Raw genomic sequence first — 22,922 nt, 5'->3', positions numbered from 1 at the left:
AAAGGAGGGTGCTGACTGTCGAGGGGGAGCGGGGTTCAGGTAAGTAAATCTACTGCAAGGGTACTTTTTGATTGCCCAGAGAGGTGCTTTAAATCTGCTTTTCGATGCCATGCCAGGTCTCATGGACCCGGGGCTGGATTTCCCACAAGGCCACCGAGGCCCGGCCCACGGGGCAGCAGGGAGTAGAGGGGCAGCAGGGGTGCGGAATTCCTATCTCCCGACGACCGGAACATGCAGTTCCAGGCGCCGGGCATTAAGTTGTTTTCTACATTTAGCCCGGCTTTGGGCAAGCAGAGCTAAATGTACAGCGGGGAAGCCGCCGCTTGTGTTGTACAAGTGATCCCGGCGATGTCACGGAGATCACTTGTATGCAGCCTGCAGGTCTGCCATTCTCCATTGGGTGGGGAAGTTTGGCGGGTAGAGGGGTGCATTGAGGAACCTGTCCTTGGGGCAGCAGAGAGAGTAAATCCGGCCCTGCATGGACCCCTACACTATGGTCATGTCTCCGATACCCCTCAGCCATGCAATTCACACAACAAATGGCTCAAGGAATCATATGTGGAATATCCTGAAGGACAGGGAACTAGAAGTATGTAGAAAGATAAGTATGATCAAGTGTGTACGAGAACGAATGTACAAGAATGCCCCCATTATGGGGGAGGAAGGCTGCTTATCTAGAAAAGGCAACTACAGGCCCTTAAAGCCGGATGATGCTGGTTGATGCTGGTTATGCTGGTTGAAGCCTGCTAAACTACTCCATAAAAATAAGAATATTGCAGCAGACTTTTGTAGTGTAAAGATTTGTTTGCATGCAGAGGTGATACATGTTCTTGCTTTCTGCCCTTTTGTTCATGAATTCCCCCCTCCCGGCTCCGATCCGCCAGCGCTGACTGGCGGAACGGACGTGGGAGGGGGCGGGTACAGCTGGCTTTGCCTTTAGAAAGCACGCAGCTGGGCGGATCCCGGCGGTATACTGCGGCATCTCAGAATACCGCGAGTTACAGCTTGCAGTATACTGAGCCTAGGGTTACGGGAGGAGGCTAGTTTGTGTCCTCCCGTTACCTTAAGGAGAACTATGGGAAAAAGCCTTAACCCCATAGTTCTCCTTTAAATCATAAAAAAATCAATTCAAGTACCTTAACTATTAACAACAATGTATCTTATTTGTGTGTCACTCGGCTGCAGATCCTCCAATCATCTCTAAATTGGTGCTGACACCGTCCTTCCTTCTGGAGGGGGGCTACTTATGTTCCCCATGGTCCCTGTGTGTGTTGTAAAGTAGTCACCGCTCCAAGCTCACTCCTGTAATGGACTACAATCTCAGGTTTAGTTTACTCATTTATGCACATTTCCTTTGTATTTGGGGTTTCCAGGAGGCGCATACTATTTGTATTCATTAAAAACATAATTTATTATAGATACAAATAAAAAACAAATGGTTTAATCATACTAAAAACATAATTTGTTTCCCCATGTGTTCCCCTTGCAACTGTGTGATGCCCCCCAGTGTGCAGTACTTTTTTTTTTTTTTATTGTGAATGAAGTCATTACGCTCATATTTCAGACTGACTGAAAGAAAGTATCACAACTTATTTTTATGGAGTATAAACATGATAAAAAATGAAAGCAGACCTTCAGCCTAAGGTTTATTGTGACATAAAGAGCAGGAATGTTTCCAACTCAATCAAAGTCTTGGTGTGGCTTCTACACAAAGCTCAAAGGTCTGTGCAAGTTGGCCTAGCACAGGGGTGCCCACTATTTTTGTGTTAAAGGAGAACTATGGGTCAGTGTTTTTCCCCATAGTTCTCCTTAGGCTAACGGGAGGACACAAACTAGCGTCCTCCCGTCACCCTAGGCTCAGTATACTGCGAGCTACAGCTCGCGGTATACTGAGACGCCGCACCTGGAGCGGATCCCGACTCGGAAGACGGGATCCGCCCAGCTGCGTGAGTGACAGCTGGCTCTGCCTACCTAGTGGCAGAGCCAGCTGTACCCGCCCCCTCCCCCGTCCGTTCCTCCAGTCAGCGCTGGCAGATCGGAGCGTGGAGAGGGGAATCCAGCCCCTCCCCCTGTCTTCTGGCTGTCTTTCCTCACTCTCTCTCTCTTGTCTGTCATTCCTTGTTTTATCTCCTGGCTGTCTCTCTTTGCTCTCTTGGCTGTCTCTCATTGCTCTCTCTTTCCTGGCTGTCTCTCCTCTCTCTCTTTCCTGGCTTTCTCTCCTTGCTCTCTTTCCTGGCTGTCTCTCCTTGCTCTCTCTTTCCTGACTGTCTCTCCTGGCTCTCTCTCCCTTGGCTGTCTCTCGACGCTCTCTCTCTCCTTGCTCTCTCTCCCGTGGCTGTCTCTCCCCGCTCTCTCTCTCCTGGCTCACCTTGCTGTATTTTGCAACAGGCTGTGTAAACTAATATTCTTTGATGTAATACATAGCACTTTACCCACCAGAATCCACCAGGGAGGTGTCAGGGAGCTTGGCTCAGCAGTCTCAGGCTAATAGGTAATCATGTGTGCACAGCTAAATAAATATACCAAAATGGAATAAAGGGGCCGCCATTCACACCCTTCCTGATCTACCACCATCAGCTTTGAGAGCTACTGGTAGATCACGATCTACCTAATGGGCACCCCTGGCCTAGCATATAGATATGGGTTGGGAGGCACTGATTCAACATTTCCTACATGGTCATACGCCTGGTCTTAAGAAATAGGACTTTGTGGTAAAGGAGGTTGACAGATCTGCCATTGTATATGTGTGTGGTTAGCCTGAGGAATACGGAGATGCGGGTGGAGTTGATGAGGGTGTACTTGGTATATACACTGGACACTAGCCATAGTTCCAGGTTGGGGTTGGTGGTTGCACAGTGATTGCATGATGAACAACTGAGATAAACTGATATTTGACCAATGAGAGCTGATCAAAAGGCAAGTGAGGGAGGTCTTTTACCAAGGTTCTACAAAACAGAAAAGATTCATCCTCTTTGACCTTATTGCTTTGGCTGGCAAGGTGGTCCTTCATCTGTTCATTCATCTGGCTTGGAATGGACATCATTTTACCAGCTTCATACTCTCCTTGCAATGGTTGTTTCTTGCTTTTTCACTTTTGTGATGGACTCCCTTTCACCTTCTTCGCTGCAACTTTAGTTGTAGGTAGAGTCTTGGAATATTTTGACTTTACCTACAAGGAATGTGCAGCCACATCTCCAGAGTCCTCAACCTCTTCAACAGCTGTCACAGATGCGCTTTCTTCACTGATGTCATGTTGAACATTTCCTGAACTTCTGCAAACACAAAATACATTATATACGTGTAGCCCCCATCACCTTCTGTGAGGTGGCTACTAGACATTTAGTGATAACCGGGGCTGTAGTCAGCCTGGCTGGATTATAGTGGCATTTATCTGGTTAGTTCCAGGTGTCTGGCATTGACTGTTCCCCACTGGGTGGAATGTGACTCTGCTATATTGTGGGACAGCCAATGAGAGTCATTGTAGTGTATGTACAGTACAGCAGCCAATCACTGGGTTTCTCTTAACCAGTGGTGCATGCTGGGATAGGGTACATATACTGGAGGGATTTGCCATGTGCTCAGACTAGCCGTGACCAGCCATGCATTAGGGCTGGATGCTGTCCAGCCACCCCCCAGGCTAGGCCTGAGGCCTGGGGGTGGGCAGAGGCTGGTGTGTGATGGAAATGTTCCCCAGGGCCCTCCAGTATGGAGGAGGCCTGTGTTGCTGCTAGGAAGAGAACCAGGACAATGGATGGTCATCACTAGTCTGTCTAGGGGATTTAAGCTTCAGCTGCCCCCACTAGCATTTAACCGCCCTCTTCTAGTGCCCTCAAAGCTGATATCCACTAATGCAATGCTGAATAACGTTTATTAAACATCTTCACACTGGGGAGAGAGGATATAGGGATCCTAAACTTCCAGGGTGTAACAGACATAGACTCCATACTCACCAGACAGCGGCTCCTTTGGGGGTGAGCACTACATACGCTATGAACATATGTACATCAGCATGCATGTAACATGGTCCATATGGCGGTGGATTTCAGAAGTTCTTGAAAAACATGATCTTTGGTCCTGGGTCTCCACTCCAAAACAGACTTCCTTCAGGTCTTTCACAAATTGGTCTCTTAGCGATTTCCAGCAGACTCGCACTATCTCCTTCCAGGGCTGTAGCTACCATGGGGCGAGTGAGGCACTCGCCTCAGGCGCAGCTGAGAGGGGGCATAGTCAGGGCCAGCCTGGCTGCACCCCCTCGCCCCTGTTGCCATGGCGAGCACTTGGTGTCCTCAATCTCTTTTTCTATTTCAAAAGGGAAATGTCAGAGGTCTGTTTAGACCCCTGACATTTCCTCGAAGCCCCCAGAACCCGCACCCTCCCCATCACACACACACACTATTAGACACGTGCAAAGACTAAAGACCATGCGTGGCATAGGGTGATATAACACGTCTGTTGGGGGGCACAATTTTCTGTTCTTGCCTCTGGCGCAAAAGGAGCTAGCTACGGCTCTGTCTCCTCCATACAATGTAGCATTATCATCAACTCATCTATACGTTCACCTATATATACAGTACATGCATTCAATTCCTTAATGACATTTCTTCTTGCTTTCATCTTCTATTGCAGATAAATTGGACAGATCTTGGACACTTTCTGCCAGTCCTCTTTTTTGTTGGCATCACAGTATTCCTTCAGGGTCTTGTTGTATAGCTTCAGATGCTCCTCTACTGCCTAGGTTAGAGCAAGCGCATTGATACTGGTCATCTTCGGACCGATAGTAAACATGGAGAAGAAATAGGAAGCAAAAGGTATTCTGGGTAATGACACAGGAAACAGGTCATGCACTTGGAAAAAAAAGCTTCAAAAATGCGTAATTTTTCATACCTGTGCAGTTCCGAGGTGCTTAATACATTCCGAATAGAAGCGTTGTTATTGGTTTGTGCAGTGCAATTTTTTTTCATGTTTTTTGCACATGTTACAATCCATATTTTAGGCTTGAAAATTGCCTAACCCCTCCCCCATCATGGCTAAATTATTGATCCGTATCCTTGTGTTAAATCTAACTTAATTCTTAAACTAACTTGGAGAACGGAGAAGAAAGGAGTAGAGGGGAGCAGGGAGTGTCTTGCCTTGCTGTGCCCCTCTGTTAGTGGAGACACAAACAGCTTACTAGCACACACAAGGGGGGCTCCATAGGACCCTGCAAAGGAAAGGAGTCACCCTAAAACAGGATATCGGGACCAAGCCAAGTCTTGCTTTGGCTGCTGTAGAGTGTCTTTAAGCATATGAAACGTTTTCATGTCTTAGTTTGTGCTATTGTGTGAGAACGGATACCGGCTGTTTCTATTTTGTTTTATGCTGAACCTTGAGATTACAACTCAAGGCCGACACAGAGATCCTACAGCAAGGATGAAAGATATCAAGACAGCAATGGAATTCTTATGAGACTGCAGACATCGCTGGACACAACAGGAGATCAACTCAAACCTGCTAGTGTGTGTGTGTGTGTGTATTCTTTGCTCTATTCTGTATAGGGTTGCCACCTTTTCTTCAAGTGAAGCCCGAACACTCTAGCGCCGCACGCAGCAATTTTTTTTTTTAATATAGAGGAGCAGCAGCCAGGGGAGGGAGTGATGAGACCAGCTAGAGAGGACTACAAATCCCAGCAATACATTATACAGCAATACAAAATAATATGAAGCTACATACTCTGTGTTGTTCTGTGTTGACGCACTGATGTCTCCACGTGGCCTGGTGGGTTGTGCGGGCTCTCGTGGTGGGCTAAATGGGCTATGGTGTGCATTTCAACCAATCCCCAGGACAGTTTTCCCAATGTCTCGGCACCGAGGGAAGAGGGTGGTGCCAGTATCCCTCTATATAAATTTGGGAGGCATGCTTTGGAGACATTTGCTCTCACTTCCTGTAATGTTTACATGACAGGAAGCAAAGAGAAGTCTCGAGTGGGATGCAGAATGGCAAAAAACACCAATAAATATTTTTATCCCTCACCTACTTTATTCAAAAACATTTTTTTTAAAGTTTTGAGATATGCATGAGGTGACAGGGTCTCTTTAAATCACATTACTTATTAATGACCCCTGACCCCATCTACACGAATATACACTGCAGACACACTTATTTATACATAAATAAGTGCTACAGGTGTATGTGTCCTCAGATGATGACATTTAAGTTTTGAATTTCTTCAGTATACATACCACAACGCTGCAGATCTGGGATCTCCTGTGTGTTGGCTTGTCACTCTAGGGGGCGTGGCTATCACCCATGTGACTTCATCCCGGCAGCATCCCCTTAGTGGGCGGGGCCAGCCGTCCATTGCTGCTGTATTGGAATCCTGTGCTCTGCCCTCCAGGGAGTCTCTGCAGGCTGACGCTGCATTGCTGCTGCCGATTTGCCACCCGACTCCTCCTCTGAGCTGCGGGCACCTGTAAACAGACACAGGCTGCCCGCAGCTTAGAGGAAGATCCGGTTTCAGGCAGATGCGGCTGCCGTGGATCGCACTTACCAAGGACCTCGCAGCCGCACCTGCGAGAAGATTTAAAGTGCCGGTGTAAGCAGAGTGTCTTGTGTACGGGTGCCCGCTGGCTGGACACCCGTACACAAGACGCCAAACCCGGACTGTCCGGTTGAAAACCGGACGGGTGGCAACCCTAAAAAATTTCTGTACCACATGACCACATTTCTGAAATTTTAATAACACAAGCCATTCCCCCATAAAGGTGTATACCTTATTTTAATATATTGTCATTTTATTACGATGCCTGTATAAAAACTTCATACATCCGATAAGTTGCAGAAGAGCTTTTTACTCTGTTTCCCTTTTTATTTACTGTTTTCTGACCTCTTTTGGCCAATTACATGGCGCACTGGATCCTCTTCCTCTTCAGACTTCCCCCAGCAATGGATGGTGCTGGGTAATGCACAGAGTAGTACTGACATCTGTGATGCTCTCTGTATCAATAGACTGTAAGATGCTATGTTTGGGGAGAAGGGTCATGACACCCTGTACTCACAGTCATTCCTCAGTCTTCTGGGTTGAGTGACGCTGGTCAAACCTACTGTTTTCACATTTTATTAACATGCAGGATATGGGCCAAAGGTTTGGGGGCTCCTGACAGTTACGGATGAGGTTCAAGTTCACAGCCATGAACGTTTTGCCATAAACTTTGGCAGGTCGCAGTTAGCCTGAGCGCCAAAAGCAAACCCCCATAATGGATTGCCTGATCTGAACTGCAGTCAGGTGGCAAAGTATGGACAATAATGGGGGTTGGCAAATGTGTCAGCCCACTCCCTAGAAAAGTCGACTGTCCTAAGACTTTGTCAGTGTGTGTTGGAGCGGAGAGAGAGAGCTGACATTCCGAGCAATCCAGGGAGAGATTAGTGACTGCTGTACAGTGCTACCTACAAAGCTATACAGTGCCAGTGGCATTACAAGGGGGATGCGGCCCGCACCCGGGTGACACCATTGGAGGGGTGACACCAAAATGATTCACAGTCATTTTGGTGTCCCCCCCCCCCCCCCTCTGAAAAGTCGGGCTCTCGGTCATGGACCGAACGCCCGACAGTATCAGGAGAGAGGAGGGGACCCGGCGGCATACCTCATCCCACTGGGTGACTGTCCCCTCCTCTCTCAGAATATCAGAATACCGCCGCGCGTGCACGATGACATCATCGCGCACGTGCGTGGTGACTTCATGCGCAGTGACGTCTCGGTGGGGTGACACTCAGTTACCGCTCCGGGTGTCACCCAGCCTCGGGACGCCCCTGTACAGTGCTATATAAATTGCTGCATATAGTGAATTGCAGTGTGGTGGGCTGGAAAAAGTGAAATGTACCCTCCCCTCCATCCATATTCACTGTGCTGCCCAGGGACCCATTAATCTGAATTGCATTGCAGTGTGCACCACCCATTGTATTCACAGTGAATAGACCCAACAATCCATGTTAGGACAACCTTTTTGCAGCTGCAACCCCCCAGGTTTCTTTTTCTTTGGTTGCTTAAGACCCCATTCACACGTAGCGACATACCTTTTGCAGCGGATCCGCACGGCCGGGATAGCGCAACTTTCGGGGCGACGTTCCAGCGACTGTAGCGCGACCTTCTCCGTCGGGCTCCATAGAAAAAAGCCAAAATCGCGCAAAATCCGCCGAAAAAAGGGTCCGGTAGAAGCGACTTGCGACGCGCGACATGGAGTTAAGACAGCTCCATTGAATAGCATTGGCCGGCGACTTCTCGCGATATCGCGCGGCAAAAATGCGCGATATCGCGGCGGAAATCGCGCGATAATTCGCTACATGTGAACGGGGCCTTAAGGAGAACTATGGGATCAGGGCTTTTCCCCATAGTTCTCCTAAGTGTAACGGGAGGACACAAACTAGCGTTCTCCCGTGACCCAAAGCTCAGTATAACGCGAGTGATACGCCGCAGCCGGGACGGATCCCGACAATGATGTCTGGATCCACCCAGATGCGTGATTGACAGCAGGCTCTGCCTATCTGGAGGCATAGCCAGCTGTACACGCCCCCTCCCCCTGTCCGTTCCGCCAGTCAGCGCTGGAGGATCGGAGAGGGGAGGGGGGAATCCTTGCAGGGAGCCGTGAGTGACAGTCACGGCTCTCTGCAGGGATAGATCGAGAAGTGAGCGAGCGCCGGTATGTGTTCGTTCACTTCCCGATCTACTGAGCCGACTTGTGACAGTTTCATTGTCACAAGTCGGTTCAGACTATGAGGCTGAGTGAAAATCACTCACCTCATAATTCTCCTTTAATTGTTTTTTTTTTATTTCACTTTTTCAAAATGAAAATACAAAATGTAAAGAAATGAAAAAAGGGATTTTGTTTATAGCTGTCTCTTTCAACGCGCAATATTGCGACCAAGTTTACCGCACCAAATCAACAGGGAGTGATGTGCACCAAATCACATAGGTGTGAAGATCGGTCACCAGCACTCTAAAATGTAAAGAAAATGTTGTTTATTGCAAATGACGTCACGGAGGTCAAAATATTACTATTTTGACCTCTGTGACGCCATTTGCAATAAACAATATTTTCTTTATATTTTAGAGTGCTGGTGACTGATCTTCACATCTGAGGCTCTGCACGGCACCATCCATGGTGGTCACTACGAGCACCTATCTTATATACACCGGTCACTACGATGTATGGTGTCCCGCAGGCACTTTCAACAATTTGTGAACCAAAACAACCCCCCCCCCACACACACACACACACCCACACCCTTATTGCCATGACTGGTAATAAAATTAGGCAATCCTCTGTTTGCATCAAACCTGGGGGGACTAAAGGAACAGTCAGGTTCTGCAGTTAGTGGGGAGCAAGCAGGTCCTGCAGTTACTAGGGGGGTGAACGGGTTCTGCATCCACAAGTCAAAATGGTTGTTGGGTCACAAGGCAAATCTGGCTTTCTTTTCTGGCAGTAGGCATGCTATACAGCCAAAGTACACAGAGAAGGTGCGTGGTGGAGTAGGTAACCAAGCCATTGTCATCCTTCTCCTAGACACAGAGTAGCATAGGGTCATCAGTCACTGTAAGTCATCGAAGACGGGAATTTCCCTCACTTTGCTTCCTGTTGTGTCTCCTGGACAGGAAGTGAAAAGAATTCTCCCAGATGGGACACAGACATGGAAATGTATTGATTACCTGTGAATTTCAAAGCTTTGTATTGGAAATTAATTAGTTTTCTTTATTGACAGCTCATACAAGGCAGAAGTTTATTTCCTGTGACCACTGTGTGCACAAGCCCCTTTGAGTGAGAACAGCATGGTCACCAATATGATCCTGTCCCTCATCTACGGTCACATAACATTTGCACACTGTGTATTGGGCATTATTGGGTTGGGAGGGGCAGGTTTTCGTAAATCCCCCACCAAGGCCAATGCCTGTGTAGCCCCCATCACCTTTTGTGAGGTGGCTACTAGACATTTAGTGATAGCCGGGGCTGTGGTCAGCCTGGCCGCATTATAGTTGGCATTTATCTTCTTAATTCCAAGTGTCTGGCTTTAGTTGTACCCACCTGGGTGGAGTGTGACTCTGCTGTAGTGTGGGATAGCTAATGAGGAACACTGAGAGCGTATGTGCAGTACAGCAGCCAAACACTGGGTTTCCCTCAACCAGTGTTGCATGCTGGGATAGGGTACATATGTTGAAGGGAATTGCCATGTGATCAGCCTAGTCTTGTGCCAGCTATGGATTAGCACAGGACTGGGTGCTGTCCAGCCACCCCCCAGGCTAGGCCGAGGCATGGGGGTGGGCAGACGTTGGAGTGCGGGAAGGGTTTCACTAGGCCTCAATTATGGAGGAGGCCTGTGCTGTTTTGAGAGGAGGAGAACCGGGAAGGATGATGGCTGCTGGAGGTGCCTAGAACCTAGAGGACCTCAGGAGCAAGGCTGGTGTCTCTCCTGCTGAGGATTTGTGTTCATTCCCTGCCCTCCTGTTACTTAAATCCCTATTCAATGAGCTACAAATGGATCTACACTGAGATGCTAAAAAGGTCTGGTGAGTCTGGAGTCTATGTCTGTACTACCCTGGATGTCTAGGATCCCTATACCCTCTCGCCCCATTGTGAAGATGTTAATAAAAGTTATTCAGCATTGCATTACTGGAGTGAATATCAGTTTTGTGGGCACAAGAAGAGGGCGGTTAAGTGCTAATGGGGCAGCTGAAGACCAAAACCCCTAGACAGCTAGTGATGACCCAGGTTATTCTGGCGACTCCTTCGGGGGTGAGTGCTACACTTGTATTACCACTCTGCAGCCAGGCAGCTGGACAGGGGCCAAATCAGAAAAAATAAATAAATTAGGCCAGGTAAGGACATTTTCAGAAAAAAATGTAATTCCAGATGCCCTGCATGACATTTTCTGGATGAACACAGTTGGTGGTGCAAAACAAATAGAGAAGATTCATTTTAGTAAACCACAACAGGCGATAGTGATTCATTTAAATCAGAATATATTTACATAATATAAATCTCAAGCTTTCAATGAAGGCCAAGGTGCTAACAATGCCTGGATACCAGGCTAAATTCTACATAAAATAGGAATGTTCTGCAGAATTTAATAGTATACGATCACCTGAGGAGCATCCAAAAAGTGCAAGTCTATGTCATGTCTACCCCCCAGTGAGATCAGAGAAAAGAGAGGTCTACACATCCAAGAACTGGGAGGTTTATTGAAAATTAAACTGTATCTAAAGCCCAAACTTGTTTTTAGTTTCGGGTAGCGTGGTGAATGGTTAGAACCTCTGTCAGGATCTTTTTACCCTCTTGTGTTCCCATTGGTGTGTTGTGAGCTCTCTTTTTTTTTGTCCTATTGACCATTGTCTTCAGGACAGAAAGTGAAGGAAATGCAAGCTTTTGAGTTGCCACCAGAAGAGGAATAGAGGGGAAATCATCCAATGGGGTGACATGTTCGAGTGACAACTAAGAGGCCATTTCCCTCATCTTGTAGCTATTTCTTCTAACGTCCTGTTGTCTCTACAGGACAGGAAGTAACGGAAAATGTCCTCAATGTGACACAGATGGAGAAAAAAGCATGACGGGGTTTTAACCATTCTCTGCTCTATGCAAAACAAATGCAAATGTTGTCTTTAGATACATTTCAAAGTAGAGCTATAGCTTGCAATTAAACAAATCAGTGCTGCTGCACATAATTATAACCACATCGGTATTCACAGTTTTCTCAGTCCTCCTTCTCACAAATATGTGTTGATCCTGCTAGTGAAGTCCACCTAATTCAGCTTCCTGTGATATGCTGGCAACACTGCTGCTCCTCAATTTAGAGCATGTTTTACCTTTATGTTGGCGGTGCCTGCATGCACTACAGTGGGATGAGAAGACATTGCAGGGGGCGTGGCTATCAGCATTGTCACTGCAGATTCACAAGCCTGTAGCTTGTCAAGTCAGCAGTTGGTCACACTTAGTCACCCCCACTGCTTTCGGAATTGATAGCACTGCCTCTGTTACTGAAACCCTCCCACTGTGAGCTGCAGCATCTGGGAGGCGGAGTGTGTGAGACACAAATGAAGGTAAATTTGTAACTGGATTTGGCACATGTTTAGTCACACAAGTTTTTATATGTACTGTACTTTAAAGTGACACTAAACTTAGGAGTTAAACCTTAAAAATGCATTCAAGTACCTCAACTATTACCATTAATGTATCTTATTTGTGTATCACTCGGCTGTAGATCCTCCAATCATCTCTGAATTGGTGCTGACACTGTCCTTCCTTCTGGAGGGGGGCTACTTTTGTACCCCGTCCCCATGGTCCCTGTGTGTGTTATAAAGTAGCCACCGCGTGGCTACTTTATAACAATCTCCCATGAGATTGTAGTCCATCATGGGAGAGAGCTTGGAGAGGTGACTACTTTACAACACACACAGGGACCATGGGGAACAAAAGTAGCCCCCTCCGGAAGAAAGGACAGTGTCAGCACCAATTCAGGAGATGATTTGGGCATCTACAGCCGAGTGATACACAAATAAGATACATTTGTGTTATTAGTTAAGGTACTTAAATGTATTTTTAATTATTAACTCCTGAGTCTAGTGTCACTTTAACTTTATAAATCTCATCACTGAATTGTATGACCAATATTTGCTATTCCTCTTCAATAAACCCTTTTGGTTCTAAAATGTCATTGCACAGATCTCTCTCTTTTCTGTTCACTTTTCAGTGAATGAATGATGGACACAATTTATGGACAACTGGGAAGAGAAATCCAGCTAAGGGTAGAAAACATGAAACATCCCCAGCAGCAGCAGCATGTTAGGTTTCATGTTTTCTACCCTTAGCTGGACATCTCTGGCCCAGTTGTCCATGAACTGGGTCCATCATTTTGGACATATATAAGACAACACAAGGTCCACCTCATTTTTAATGACGGGTGGACCCGGGTGAATGTTATCAGGAAGGTAGTGGCAGGACGTCATGTCCCAGACATCTATGATAGTGACTGCCATTCCTTTGAAGGCCTCCCTCAGTAAGATGTCGAGTTGAAGAGATAACCAGTCACTGCCATATATTGACTTATATCCCGTGTTTGCCGATTTGATAATTACTTTGGTCTCGGGGCTGCGGAAAAGCAGAGATGCAATAGCTTGACGGACTCTCTCCAACCTTTCCAAATAGTAGCTCACAGGGAAGGTGGTGAAATGGGCCCACAGAGTTATCAACACAACAGTTTGAGGTCCTCCGCCAATTCCAGCCAAATGGGCCGCCTCGTAGTGTAGGTCAGAGATCATTGTCTTGCTAGTCCTCAAGGGCAACCCATGGCCTCTCCATCGTACAACAAGACCTACAGTAGGTTCCACTGCTAATAGAGGTCCTGACTTATAGTTGACATGTAGATCTATCTTCTTGAGACCTGAAGTATATAAACAAAACAAACCACCATTACTCAAGCATTCTAGAATTAGACAATAAAATGTGATGTGACTGTCACTTTGCCAATTTATATTAAAGTAACAAAGTCTCTATAAAGCCCACTGACCCACTTATACAAACCTTTGTCCCACTCCGCTGCCATTCTGTCACTCCAACAGAAATATCCACTGCTTCTAGGTATGGGGAAACATGTGATCTCATCCCATGATGCAGGGTTCAGGCCTGAGCAGGCGATTGCCAGGCCCAAACACTGGGAAGGGGTGACATCAACCTTGTGTAGGCTCTACTCTACCTGATATTAAACATACACAGAGCAGATGGTATGGGGAGTGTAAGTGATTCAGATGTTTGGGGAGGAGGTAGGCTTTAAAGTAGATCTAAATCCAAGACCAAAAATACAATCATTTTTGGTCTTGGACTTAATAATATCATAAACTGCATCCTAGCGTTCCTTAGTTGTGGTGGCTTCATTCGTTTTCTTTTCCTTTCACCTGGACATGATAAAGGTTCACTTTCAATGGTTGCTCTGCCTGCTTGATCCCCAAGCCTTCCCCATGGCACAATGTTCACATCTTGCACCAATGTGGGCTAGGAAGTTGGATGCAATGCTCCATACATTGGATGCTGTACCTGGACTATAAACCAGTTGAATGTAAAGTTGGATTGCAACAAGTCCCGATTTGCATGGCTCCACCCATAACCCATAAATAAAGAATACATCCTTAACTTTCTGTGATATAAGTGATGTGGCAAATTCTCTCTTTTCATACATTCTGTTCTTCACTAGAGAATTGGGAAAAGTTCTTACTTGGGATAAATTTCTCTAGGTATTCAAACCATTGGCGTAGCGTAGAGTCTCCGAACATGTAGATGTCTTTCCCTTTAAGGCAGGCTAATGCATTAGACGGGTTGGGAAAATGTCTTGACGAGCACATCAGGGAGGTCCACACATCGTGATAATAGAACCCAGAGGGCTTTGGAGGTTCCTGGCCAGGCCTGCAGAGTGTGAGGTTGGCTGTCAGATCTGCAAGACAACATGACAAGTAGGGTTGCCACCTTTTCTTCAAGCGAAACCCGAACACCCTAGCGATGGGCGGACGTTTGTTGGGGAAGAATGAGTCGTGGCTTATTCATATGTAAATAGCGCCACCCATTAATATGTAAATATCACAGTTGAGACTATTTTAACTAGGGGGCCAGTAGCCCCTATTTAAATTTTGGTTGCCCCTGTTTGCCTGACATCTTGTGTCCGGGTTACTGCTGCCATGAAACCCGGACACAGCATTCAAAACCCGGACTGTCCGGGTGAATCCTGGACAGGTGGCAACCCTATGTAATATGTAGATGAAAGGTTTGTTATGCAGCGTGAATAGTGTGTGGTGAGGCAGAGATGGAGATCTGCCTCACCACGCGGTATACTGAGCCTAGGGTGACGGGATGACGCTAGTTTGTGTCCTCCCGTTACCCTAAGGAGAACTATAAGAAAAAGACTTAACCCCATAGTTCTCCTTTAAAGAGGAACCTGGGGGGAAAAAAAAATAACAAACTTACCCTTGTAGTGGGGCTGCCCCCTGCACTGCAAGAGTTAAGTGCTGGTTTGGTCTAGGGGGCTCAAATAAAGCCGATATACTCCCCCGATTCTCGGTCCCTCTGGTTCCCTCTCTGGGCTGCTAGATTGGTCCCCGTAGCCTCTTCTACCCTGGGCTCATGTGATCTAAGGACCACTCATGTCATCGTGCCTTATGCAGGTCCATCAGTTTGGTAGAGAACAATGTCACCTGCACACCAAAATCCTTTTAGGATAATCAATTGTTAATTTTATTGAAGAGATCGTCAGTTGAAAAACAAGTGCTTTCGGGGACCTCGCAGGGTCCCTTCATCAATCATCAATGTTGAGCCTGATGAAGGGACCCTGCAGAGGTCCCGAAATCGCTTGTTTTTCAACTGACGATCTCTTCAATAAAATTAACAATTGATTATCCTAAAAGGATTTTGGTGTGCAGGTGACATTGTTCTCTACCAAACTGATGGTCCTGCATAAAGACACGATGACATGAGTGGTCCCTAGACCACATGAGCCCAGGGTAGAAGAGGCCACGTGGACCAATCTAGCAGCCCAGAGAGGGAACCAGAGGGACCGATGATCAGGGGAGTATATTGGCTTTATTTGATCTGTTCAATAAAATGAACAATTGATTATCCTAAAAGGATTTTGGTGTGCTGGTGACATTGTTCTCTACCAAACTTATGTGATAGCGGCCCCATCCGCAGTCATTTTAGCACCCATCCCTATCATTGGGATTAATGGTAAGAAGTGTGACAAGTTCTTCTCTACAACATGCAGGTCCTTTGACGTGCATTAGACATGAGGATGCTGAGTGACAGTCCATAGCCTGGAGAAGGGGAAATCTGATATTTCTCTGCTGGCTTGTCACTCACGCAGCTGGGCGGATCCCGTCATCTACGTCGGGATCCGCTCCGGCTGTGGCGTCTCAGTATACAGCAAGCTGTAGTTTGCGGTATACTGAGCTTAGGGTAACGGGAGGACGCTAGTTTGTGTCCTCCCGTTACCCTAAGGAGAACTATGGGGAAAAACACTGACCCCATAGTTCTCCTTTAACTATCAGGTCTCCTCCCCAGGCTGCACCTTGTGTGATGATGATGATGATGATGATGATGATGATGATGATGATGAGATCACTCTTATTCAGTCTGCTTTCTCCTCCTATCAGCATTCTCCTTGCACTGCAACACACTTGCTAGGCTCCCTGTGCTGCTAGAAATGCTAGACATGTGTAAGGGTGCATGGAGTGTGCAGAGGGTTAATTCAGAATGTCACATTTTAACATACATTCACACCCCTTTAGCACCTCCTTTACCATATATACGTAAGCTTTTTAGATTTGACCCCAGACACCTCTCCATTTCTATTACATAGTGCAGCTCAGTGACCTGTGACCTTATTGGCCCTATATGTCCATTAATTTATGCTGTATGCAGATATAGAACAGGGACAGTGAAGGGATGACCCAGAATACCTCTGGAGGCTCATGCAAGTTTGGGGAAGGACCCCGGTCCAGCCTGCATATGACTTGGTATCCTGTATCTCCAACACAGCACCCTATCATGAGGCCACTTTAACCAGCAAAGAGAACCTGTTTAAGGAGCACTCCTCGAGCACACTGCCACCTGTAAGTTCTGCCTATTGACTTGCCTTGTGACAGAACTGAGAAAATGACTTTTTCGTACCATAAATTTGTTGTTGGGCAGCTACCATATTGACATACTGTTTATTCTTCAGTATAGAACCCAGAAAACCCAAAGAAACCATGTCTCGTCTAGTCGCCTCTAGACTAGCCCCGCCCACACGCTTCTTCTATTTGAAAGAATACATGTAATGACGCATTAATGGCGCTGCATTAGGTTGTGTCTTTTACAGTACATCTGCCTGATACACAAGCAGCAAACTAGAATGGCCATAGAGGAACGTTTTAGTACATTGCATAATGTAAGTACATTAAATATCTCACCCAGCGTACTGTTATCTGATGTCACATTGATTGGAGGAGCGGATCCAGGGACAACCTGGTTAGTCAAAGATCTAGTGGAAGGCAAACAATTTATTAATGGAATTAAAAAGGGAAGTTACATAACAGGTTTACACAAGACCTAGAATAATAATAACCCTCTACCCCGACCATTTCTAACAAAAATGTGAGTTTTTACATTGTATTATATACAGCCTACCCACAGGGCTTTATATACCATAATGGCACTCATGGGTAAGAGCCTTCACTACCCTCCTCTGGCCATATTCCATTAATGGCTAAATTCAGCTCTAATTTACAGTAGGTAGGATCATTTCAGGTGTGACTATTGCATCCTTAACATGAATTGGACTTACCTACTGACCTACCACATCTGTATTACCTTTTATATGGTACTAATAATAACAATAGAATCAGAAGAAATAAATAATTATCACCAGGGATGAGCTCAGGTTTGGGCTGGGGATGAGTTCCCCCGTACCAGGAAGGGACATGAGGCCACCTGCCAATCAGCTGTGGGCTAAGGCATTACTTTTCCCCAACAGCTCCACATAAACAAACGGGTGGGATGGTTGTGCTGACATCATTGACCTAATACGGCCACATGACCATATTAAATCAATGTATTAGATCAAATATTAGAATATTAGACATGTAAGCCGGCAAAAAAATTATTTAGTTTAATTTCCTTACTTTGTTTTTCAGGGATTTGGTGCTGAAAGTCAATTTGTTTTGACATTGGGATTCGTATGACTTTGAATTTTCATTAATTTCGGACGAGTTAAATGATAATTACGAACGTTTTAACTTTTAAGCACCCTGCTTACCTCCCACTGAGCTTCAGTGTCCTTCTTTACCTCCCATTAAGTCCCGGTGCCCCCCTTGCCTCCTACTGATCTCCAGTGCCCCTCTTTACCCACTACTAAGATCCAGTGCCCTTCTTTGCCTCCTATTTAGCCCCAGTGGCCCTCTTTTCCTCCCCGCTAAGCTCCTGTGTCCCCCTTTACCACTCACTGAGCACCAGTGCCCCTCTGTCTCCTCCATTGAGTGCCAATGCCCCCCTTCCTCCAGTAAGCACCAGTGCCTCAAACCTGCCTCCCACTGAGGACCAGAGCCTCCCATTACTGCCACTGAGCACAACTACCCCTCTTGCTCTCCCAGTGAACACAACTGCCTCCCTTGCTCCTGCTGATCACCGCTGCCCTGCTTGTTCCCCACTTAGCACCAATTTTCCACCTTGCTCCCCACTGTGCACCAATTCCCTCATCTAACGTTTGTGTAGTGAGCCGTCATTGGACAGTATACAGAACGGTGCGGTGCGTTTACAGAGCGGCAGCTACTGGAACAATCGCTCACAAAACTTCCCCCTTCGTTCTGGGGCAGGAGGGGGCGTGGCGGTACATTGAAGTCAATGGCACCGCAGCCACGCCCCCCCAACCTGCAGTGCAATCGGACGTGTGGCAAAACTTTGCTTCCGTTCTGGTCCACTGCAAACCCAAAAAATAGAGCACAATGAGTGCCCCCTCGAGCCCCAAAATGGAGGGGGAAGTTTTGAAAGCAATTGCTGTGCGTTCCAGCAGCTGCTGCTCTGGAACGTACTGCAATTGGTGTGAATGGGCCCTTAAGCTAAAAATAAACCCAACTCCGCAACACAGCAAAATTGTTGTAAAAACGTGTCAAAAACGCAATGCACTGCGTTCCAGATCTTGTCCAATGGTGTGAACCTGCCCTTAATCAGTAAATTGTCACTTTGTCTTCTGCCGTCGCATAAGTCTCAGCATCATTTCAGCCAGAAGCAAGTGATACGGCCGTACGAAGTGGTGGGGGTTCAACAAGAACTCACTGCTGTAGCTGTATCTTGTTGTTCACAACCCATAACTCCACGCCTGTAATGTTTCTGTTATTGTAACTGAAAAAAATGTGTCAAGACCGAAACATGCAAAAAAATAAAATTAAAAACAAGCTGCGTTAGAAAGCTGTGACCGCATCAATGCCTAATAATTCCAATTAACCCTATGCATGCCACTATACACTCTCACATACTTCTAGCAAGCTATGCATTAAAGTTAGGGATTCCTGGTACTTTTTTCACATTTGCTTGGGATATGCATCATGATATCTGAGAACTGTTTTTATGCAAAAGGGTGCTTCGAGAGCTTAAGAGTGTATAGCGGCGTGCAAAGGGTGCCGGAAGAGCATAAGAGGGTATAGCGGCGTGCAAAGGGTGTTGGAAGAGCATAAGAGGGTATAGCAATGTGCAAAGGGTGCTGGAAGAGCATAAGAGTGTATAGCGACGTGCAAAGGGTGCTGGAAGAGCATAAGAGTGTATAGCGACGTGCAAAGGGTGCTGGAAGAGCATAAGAGTGTATAGCAGCGTGCAAAGGGTGCTGGAAGAGCATAAGATGGTATAGCAGCATGCAAGGGGTGCTGGAAAAGCATAAGAGTGTATAGCGGTGTGCAAAGGGTGCCTAAAGAGCATAAGAGGGTATAGCGGCATGCAAAGGGTGCTGGAAAAGCATAAGAGTGTATAGCGATGTGCAAAGGGTGCTGGAAGAGCATAAGAGTGTATAGCGACGTGCAAAGGGTGCTGGAAGAGCATAAGAGTGTATAGCGACGTGCAAAGGGTGCTGGAAGAGCATAAGAGTGTATAGCAGCGTGCAAAGGGTGCTGGAAGAGCATAAGATGGTATAGCAGCATGCAAGGGGTGCTGGAAAAGCATAAGAGTGTATAGCGGTGTGCAAAGGGTGCCTAAAGAGCATAAGAGGGTATAGCGGCATGCAAAGGGTGCTGGAAAAGCATAAGAGTGTATAGCGGCGTGCAAAGGGTGCTGGAAGAGCATAAGAGTGTATAGCGGTGTGCAAAGGGTGCTGGAAGAGCATAAGAGTGTATAGCGGCGTGCAAAGGGTGCTGGAAGAGCATAAGAGTGTATAGCGGTGTGCAAAGGGTTAATGGGGAACATTAGTCATTCTTAAAACAGAACAGATGGTTGAATTAGTTCACCGTCCCTGCCAGTGTCACCTGCTCGGTTTTACTTTCAATATGAAAAACTTTAACAGCTGTTCAGAAACAACAAAAATGTTTTTCCAGTAAAGCAATCTGTAACAGGCTGTTAGGAAACTGACGGCCATGTAACCATGGAGGACTGAGTTCTAAAAGCTCAGCCCTGACTGAAACACTTTCTGTAGTTCAGCATAGAGCTGAGAAGGGTAAGAACGGCTGTCGCCTTTTAGGGCTCATTCACATCTGCCTTGTTGGGCTGCAATGGGCGACGTTGCCCAACATGCTCTCGATGCAAGAACATCTGTTCTTGCATTAGGAGCACATTGGGCAATGCCACCCATTGCAGCCCATCACCGCTGATGTGATTGAGCCAATTTGTCATGTGGCTTCATTTCACACCGTGAACGTGCTGTGTTGGCGTGCGTCTAAACAAATAGGACATGTTGCATTTTAGAAGCATGTGAATATTTCAGAGGCGCTATCCTTTAGGATAGGCCCAACTTGATTTGTAGTTAGCTCATTAGCTTATGGTTAAGCAGCTCAAGGATGCAAAGCCTCCAATAGGAGGTACTGGGAGCAACTCGGACAAAAAACAGAAGAGTGCCAGACCAAAACGGATGTCAGAGTCCATAACAAAACAGGCAGGCAACGCAGCAAACAAAACCCCCCTCCTCAGGGCTTGGAAATGATGAGAATGAAGGAATGGACTTTATCACCAATCACTGCCTGCAAATCTACAAATACCTATAGCTGCAAAAAGCTCTAAATTCTAATTTAGAGGAGAAATAACAGGCTAAAAAAAAATAGCCCATTAAAAGATCAAATAACAAAACCAGCCCATTTTTCTGCCATGAGATGTCCTCAGTCTGATGGCCAGCATCATTCAACCAACTTCCTGTGAGCCCAGGTCTTCCTGGACTCACCCCCCTCACCCCCTGACTGGACAGTGAAAGGAGAAGCAGCACAGTCATTAGCTCATCTCTTTATCTGCTTTCGCCGCCTACCAACATGCTTCTTGCCAAAACACGAACTGATTGTCTCCTTCTGCTTCTTCCTCTCACACTCAAGCCCTGCTGTACAGGGACTACAAGAGTCTGATACCAGGTCACATTCAGGCACTGCTTGTATTCCAAAAATGCATTTGACGCTGTATTAATGATTACAGAGCTGCATTATTTAGTGTCTTTTATACCTGCCTGAAACTGCAGAAATATTAGAGATGTAATAGCTTCCAAGAAGAATTTTGCCAATGATATATTCTACATTTGCAAGTTCATAAATCATTATTATTACTTACTTGCTTAGGAGCAAATCCTCCATTTTGTTTGTCACCGTTCGGTATCCGCCCATGGAATGATAGACCCAGGAGTCACATGGTAGCCGCTTAGGTTTTACACACTCCCAAGTGTCTCCACTAACGGGGTCCTGATATCTGCATACGTCCTTTCTGGTCAGCTTGAGGTTACATTCCACCATTTCACTACTCCCATTGAATTGAAAAAAGCCGTTGAAATAGACCTGCCAGGCACAGAAATCATACTTAGAGGAAACCCGTCAGATTGTTTTTACAGGAGAGTCAGTCCTGCTCAGTCCAAATGGTTTCTAGGATTTGTGGCCAGTGCTTTGATCTTCGTGGACCTAAAAGCTAATGAATAGGAAGACCTGGTTCCTGCAGATGCTTAGGCCAGCTTTTTCTTAAGGTCATCCAGATGTCCCGCCAAGGATGACAGGTGATGAGACATCTGCCCGATGGTCGGACTGGGTTCGGTCCGAACCTGAGTTCCTCCAAACACAGAATTGCTATCTAATCAGCTGCAGGTTGGGACATTCCCCACCCCACAACTGCACCTAAACAAAAGAATGGGATGCTTGTGTTGACCTCATTGGCCTTATGGCCATATGGCCATATTAAAGTCAATATCATTGATCAAATATAGCCATATAGCCATATAAGGTCAACGACATAACTACATCCCATCCTTTTCTTACGTGCAGAGATATAGGCACCGCATTGGCCTTGCGCCAATCTATTGGTACCAAGCCAGTCATTAGAGAGTCTCTAAAAACTAGATACAATGGCTTCAAAACAATAGAGCTCAGTTCTTTGAGGACTCATGGCTGTAAGCCATCCATTCCAGGTGCTTTGTTCACGTTTTAAGGGGCCCACATGCTCAGACCTGATCTTTTTACTATTAATATATTTAAAGAATTTATGGGGGGGGGGGGTGTTATCTTGCACTCTTTTGCAACCTGTCGTTCGTTTGGAATCTTTGCAATCTTTATTTCCTTTTTACATATTTAGTTATATTCTTTGTAACTTTCAACTGATGACAGTGTTCCTTCATTTTTAAATTTTTTTAAACAACCTTTTCTTATTCTTTCTGGTTTTCTTAACAATGGATGTGGTTTTTCTTTTAGCCTTTTAAATTTGTGGCTTGATGGAATATATTTTGCAGCGTGTTTACGAACAAATTATTTGAAACATTCCCATTTGTGTTCTGTGTTTTTTCGATGACAATATTCCCACCCATTCGAAGTCTTGAAGAGCAGCCCTCAGCATTGCATAATTTGTTCTCCTAAAATTAAATGGGTTCTAAAGCCTCCCGTTTTTTTTGCCTATATCTACTGTTGACAAGCAGTAGATATAGGCAAAAAGTTTAAAAAAAAATGCTTAAACAGTGGTTTAGAATGACCTTATTATTGCTGCGGGCTCCCGCGGCGAGAGTCCGGAACTGTTCGTGCGGCCGCAAAGGATCTAGTATCAGGAGAGAGGAGGGGTCCCGGCGGCATACCTTATCCTGTCGGGTGGCTGTCTCCTCCTCTATCTGCCGGCTTCCATTACCAAGATGGCCGCCGGCAGGTTTCAGAATACTGTCGCGCGTGGTGACGTCACGCGCATGCGCGGTGACGTCTCGGCGGGGGGGCACCCGCACACACCCTCCGGGGGGAACAC

At 46.3% G+C, this 22,922-nt stretch overlaps 1 protein-coding gene across 1 annotated transcript in view; it reads right to left on the bottom strand.

Annotated features, from left to right (window-relative positions):
- Positions 1–12,866: 12,866 nt before the first annotated feature.
- The window catches only part of LOC108788008 (NXPE family member 3-like), a 16,510-nt gene continuing 6,454 nt past the window's right edge, over positions 12,867–22,922 (bottom strand). The window contains exons 2-5 of the mRNA XM_018557723.1: positions 21,267–21,487; positions 16,952–17,022; positions 14,230–14,445; positions 12,867–13,401 (exon numbers count right to left, since the gene is read on the bottom strand). Of these exons, the coding sequence (XP_018413225.1) occupies positions 12,869–13,401; positions 14,230–14,445; positions 16,952–17,022; positions 21,267–21,487 (1,041 nt within the window). The 3' untranslated portion in view covers positions 12,867–12,868. The remainder of the gene's footprint in view (positions 13,402–14,229; positions 14,446–16,951; positions 17,023–21,266; positions 21,488–22,922) is intronic.

Source organism: Nanorana parkeri, unplaced genomic scaffold (genome assembly GCF_000935625.1).
Source record: "Nanorana parkeri isolate BGI_ZX_2015 unplaced genomic scaffold, ASM93562v1 scaffold14, whole genome shotgun sequence".
Taxonomy (NCBI): domain Eukaryota; kingdom Metazoa; phylum Chordata; class Amphibia; order Anura; family Dicroglossidae; genus Nanorana; species Nanorana parkeri.
This window is presented reverse-complemented; position numbering and strand designations above follow the sequence as displayed.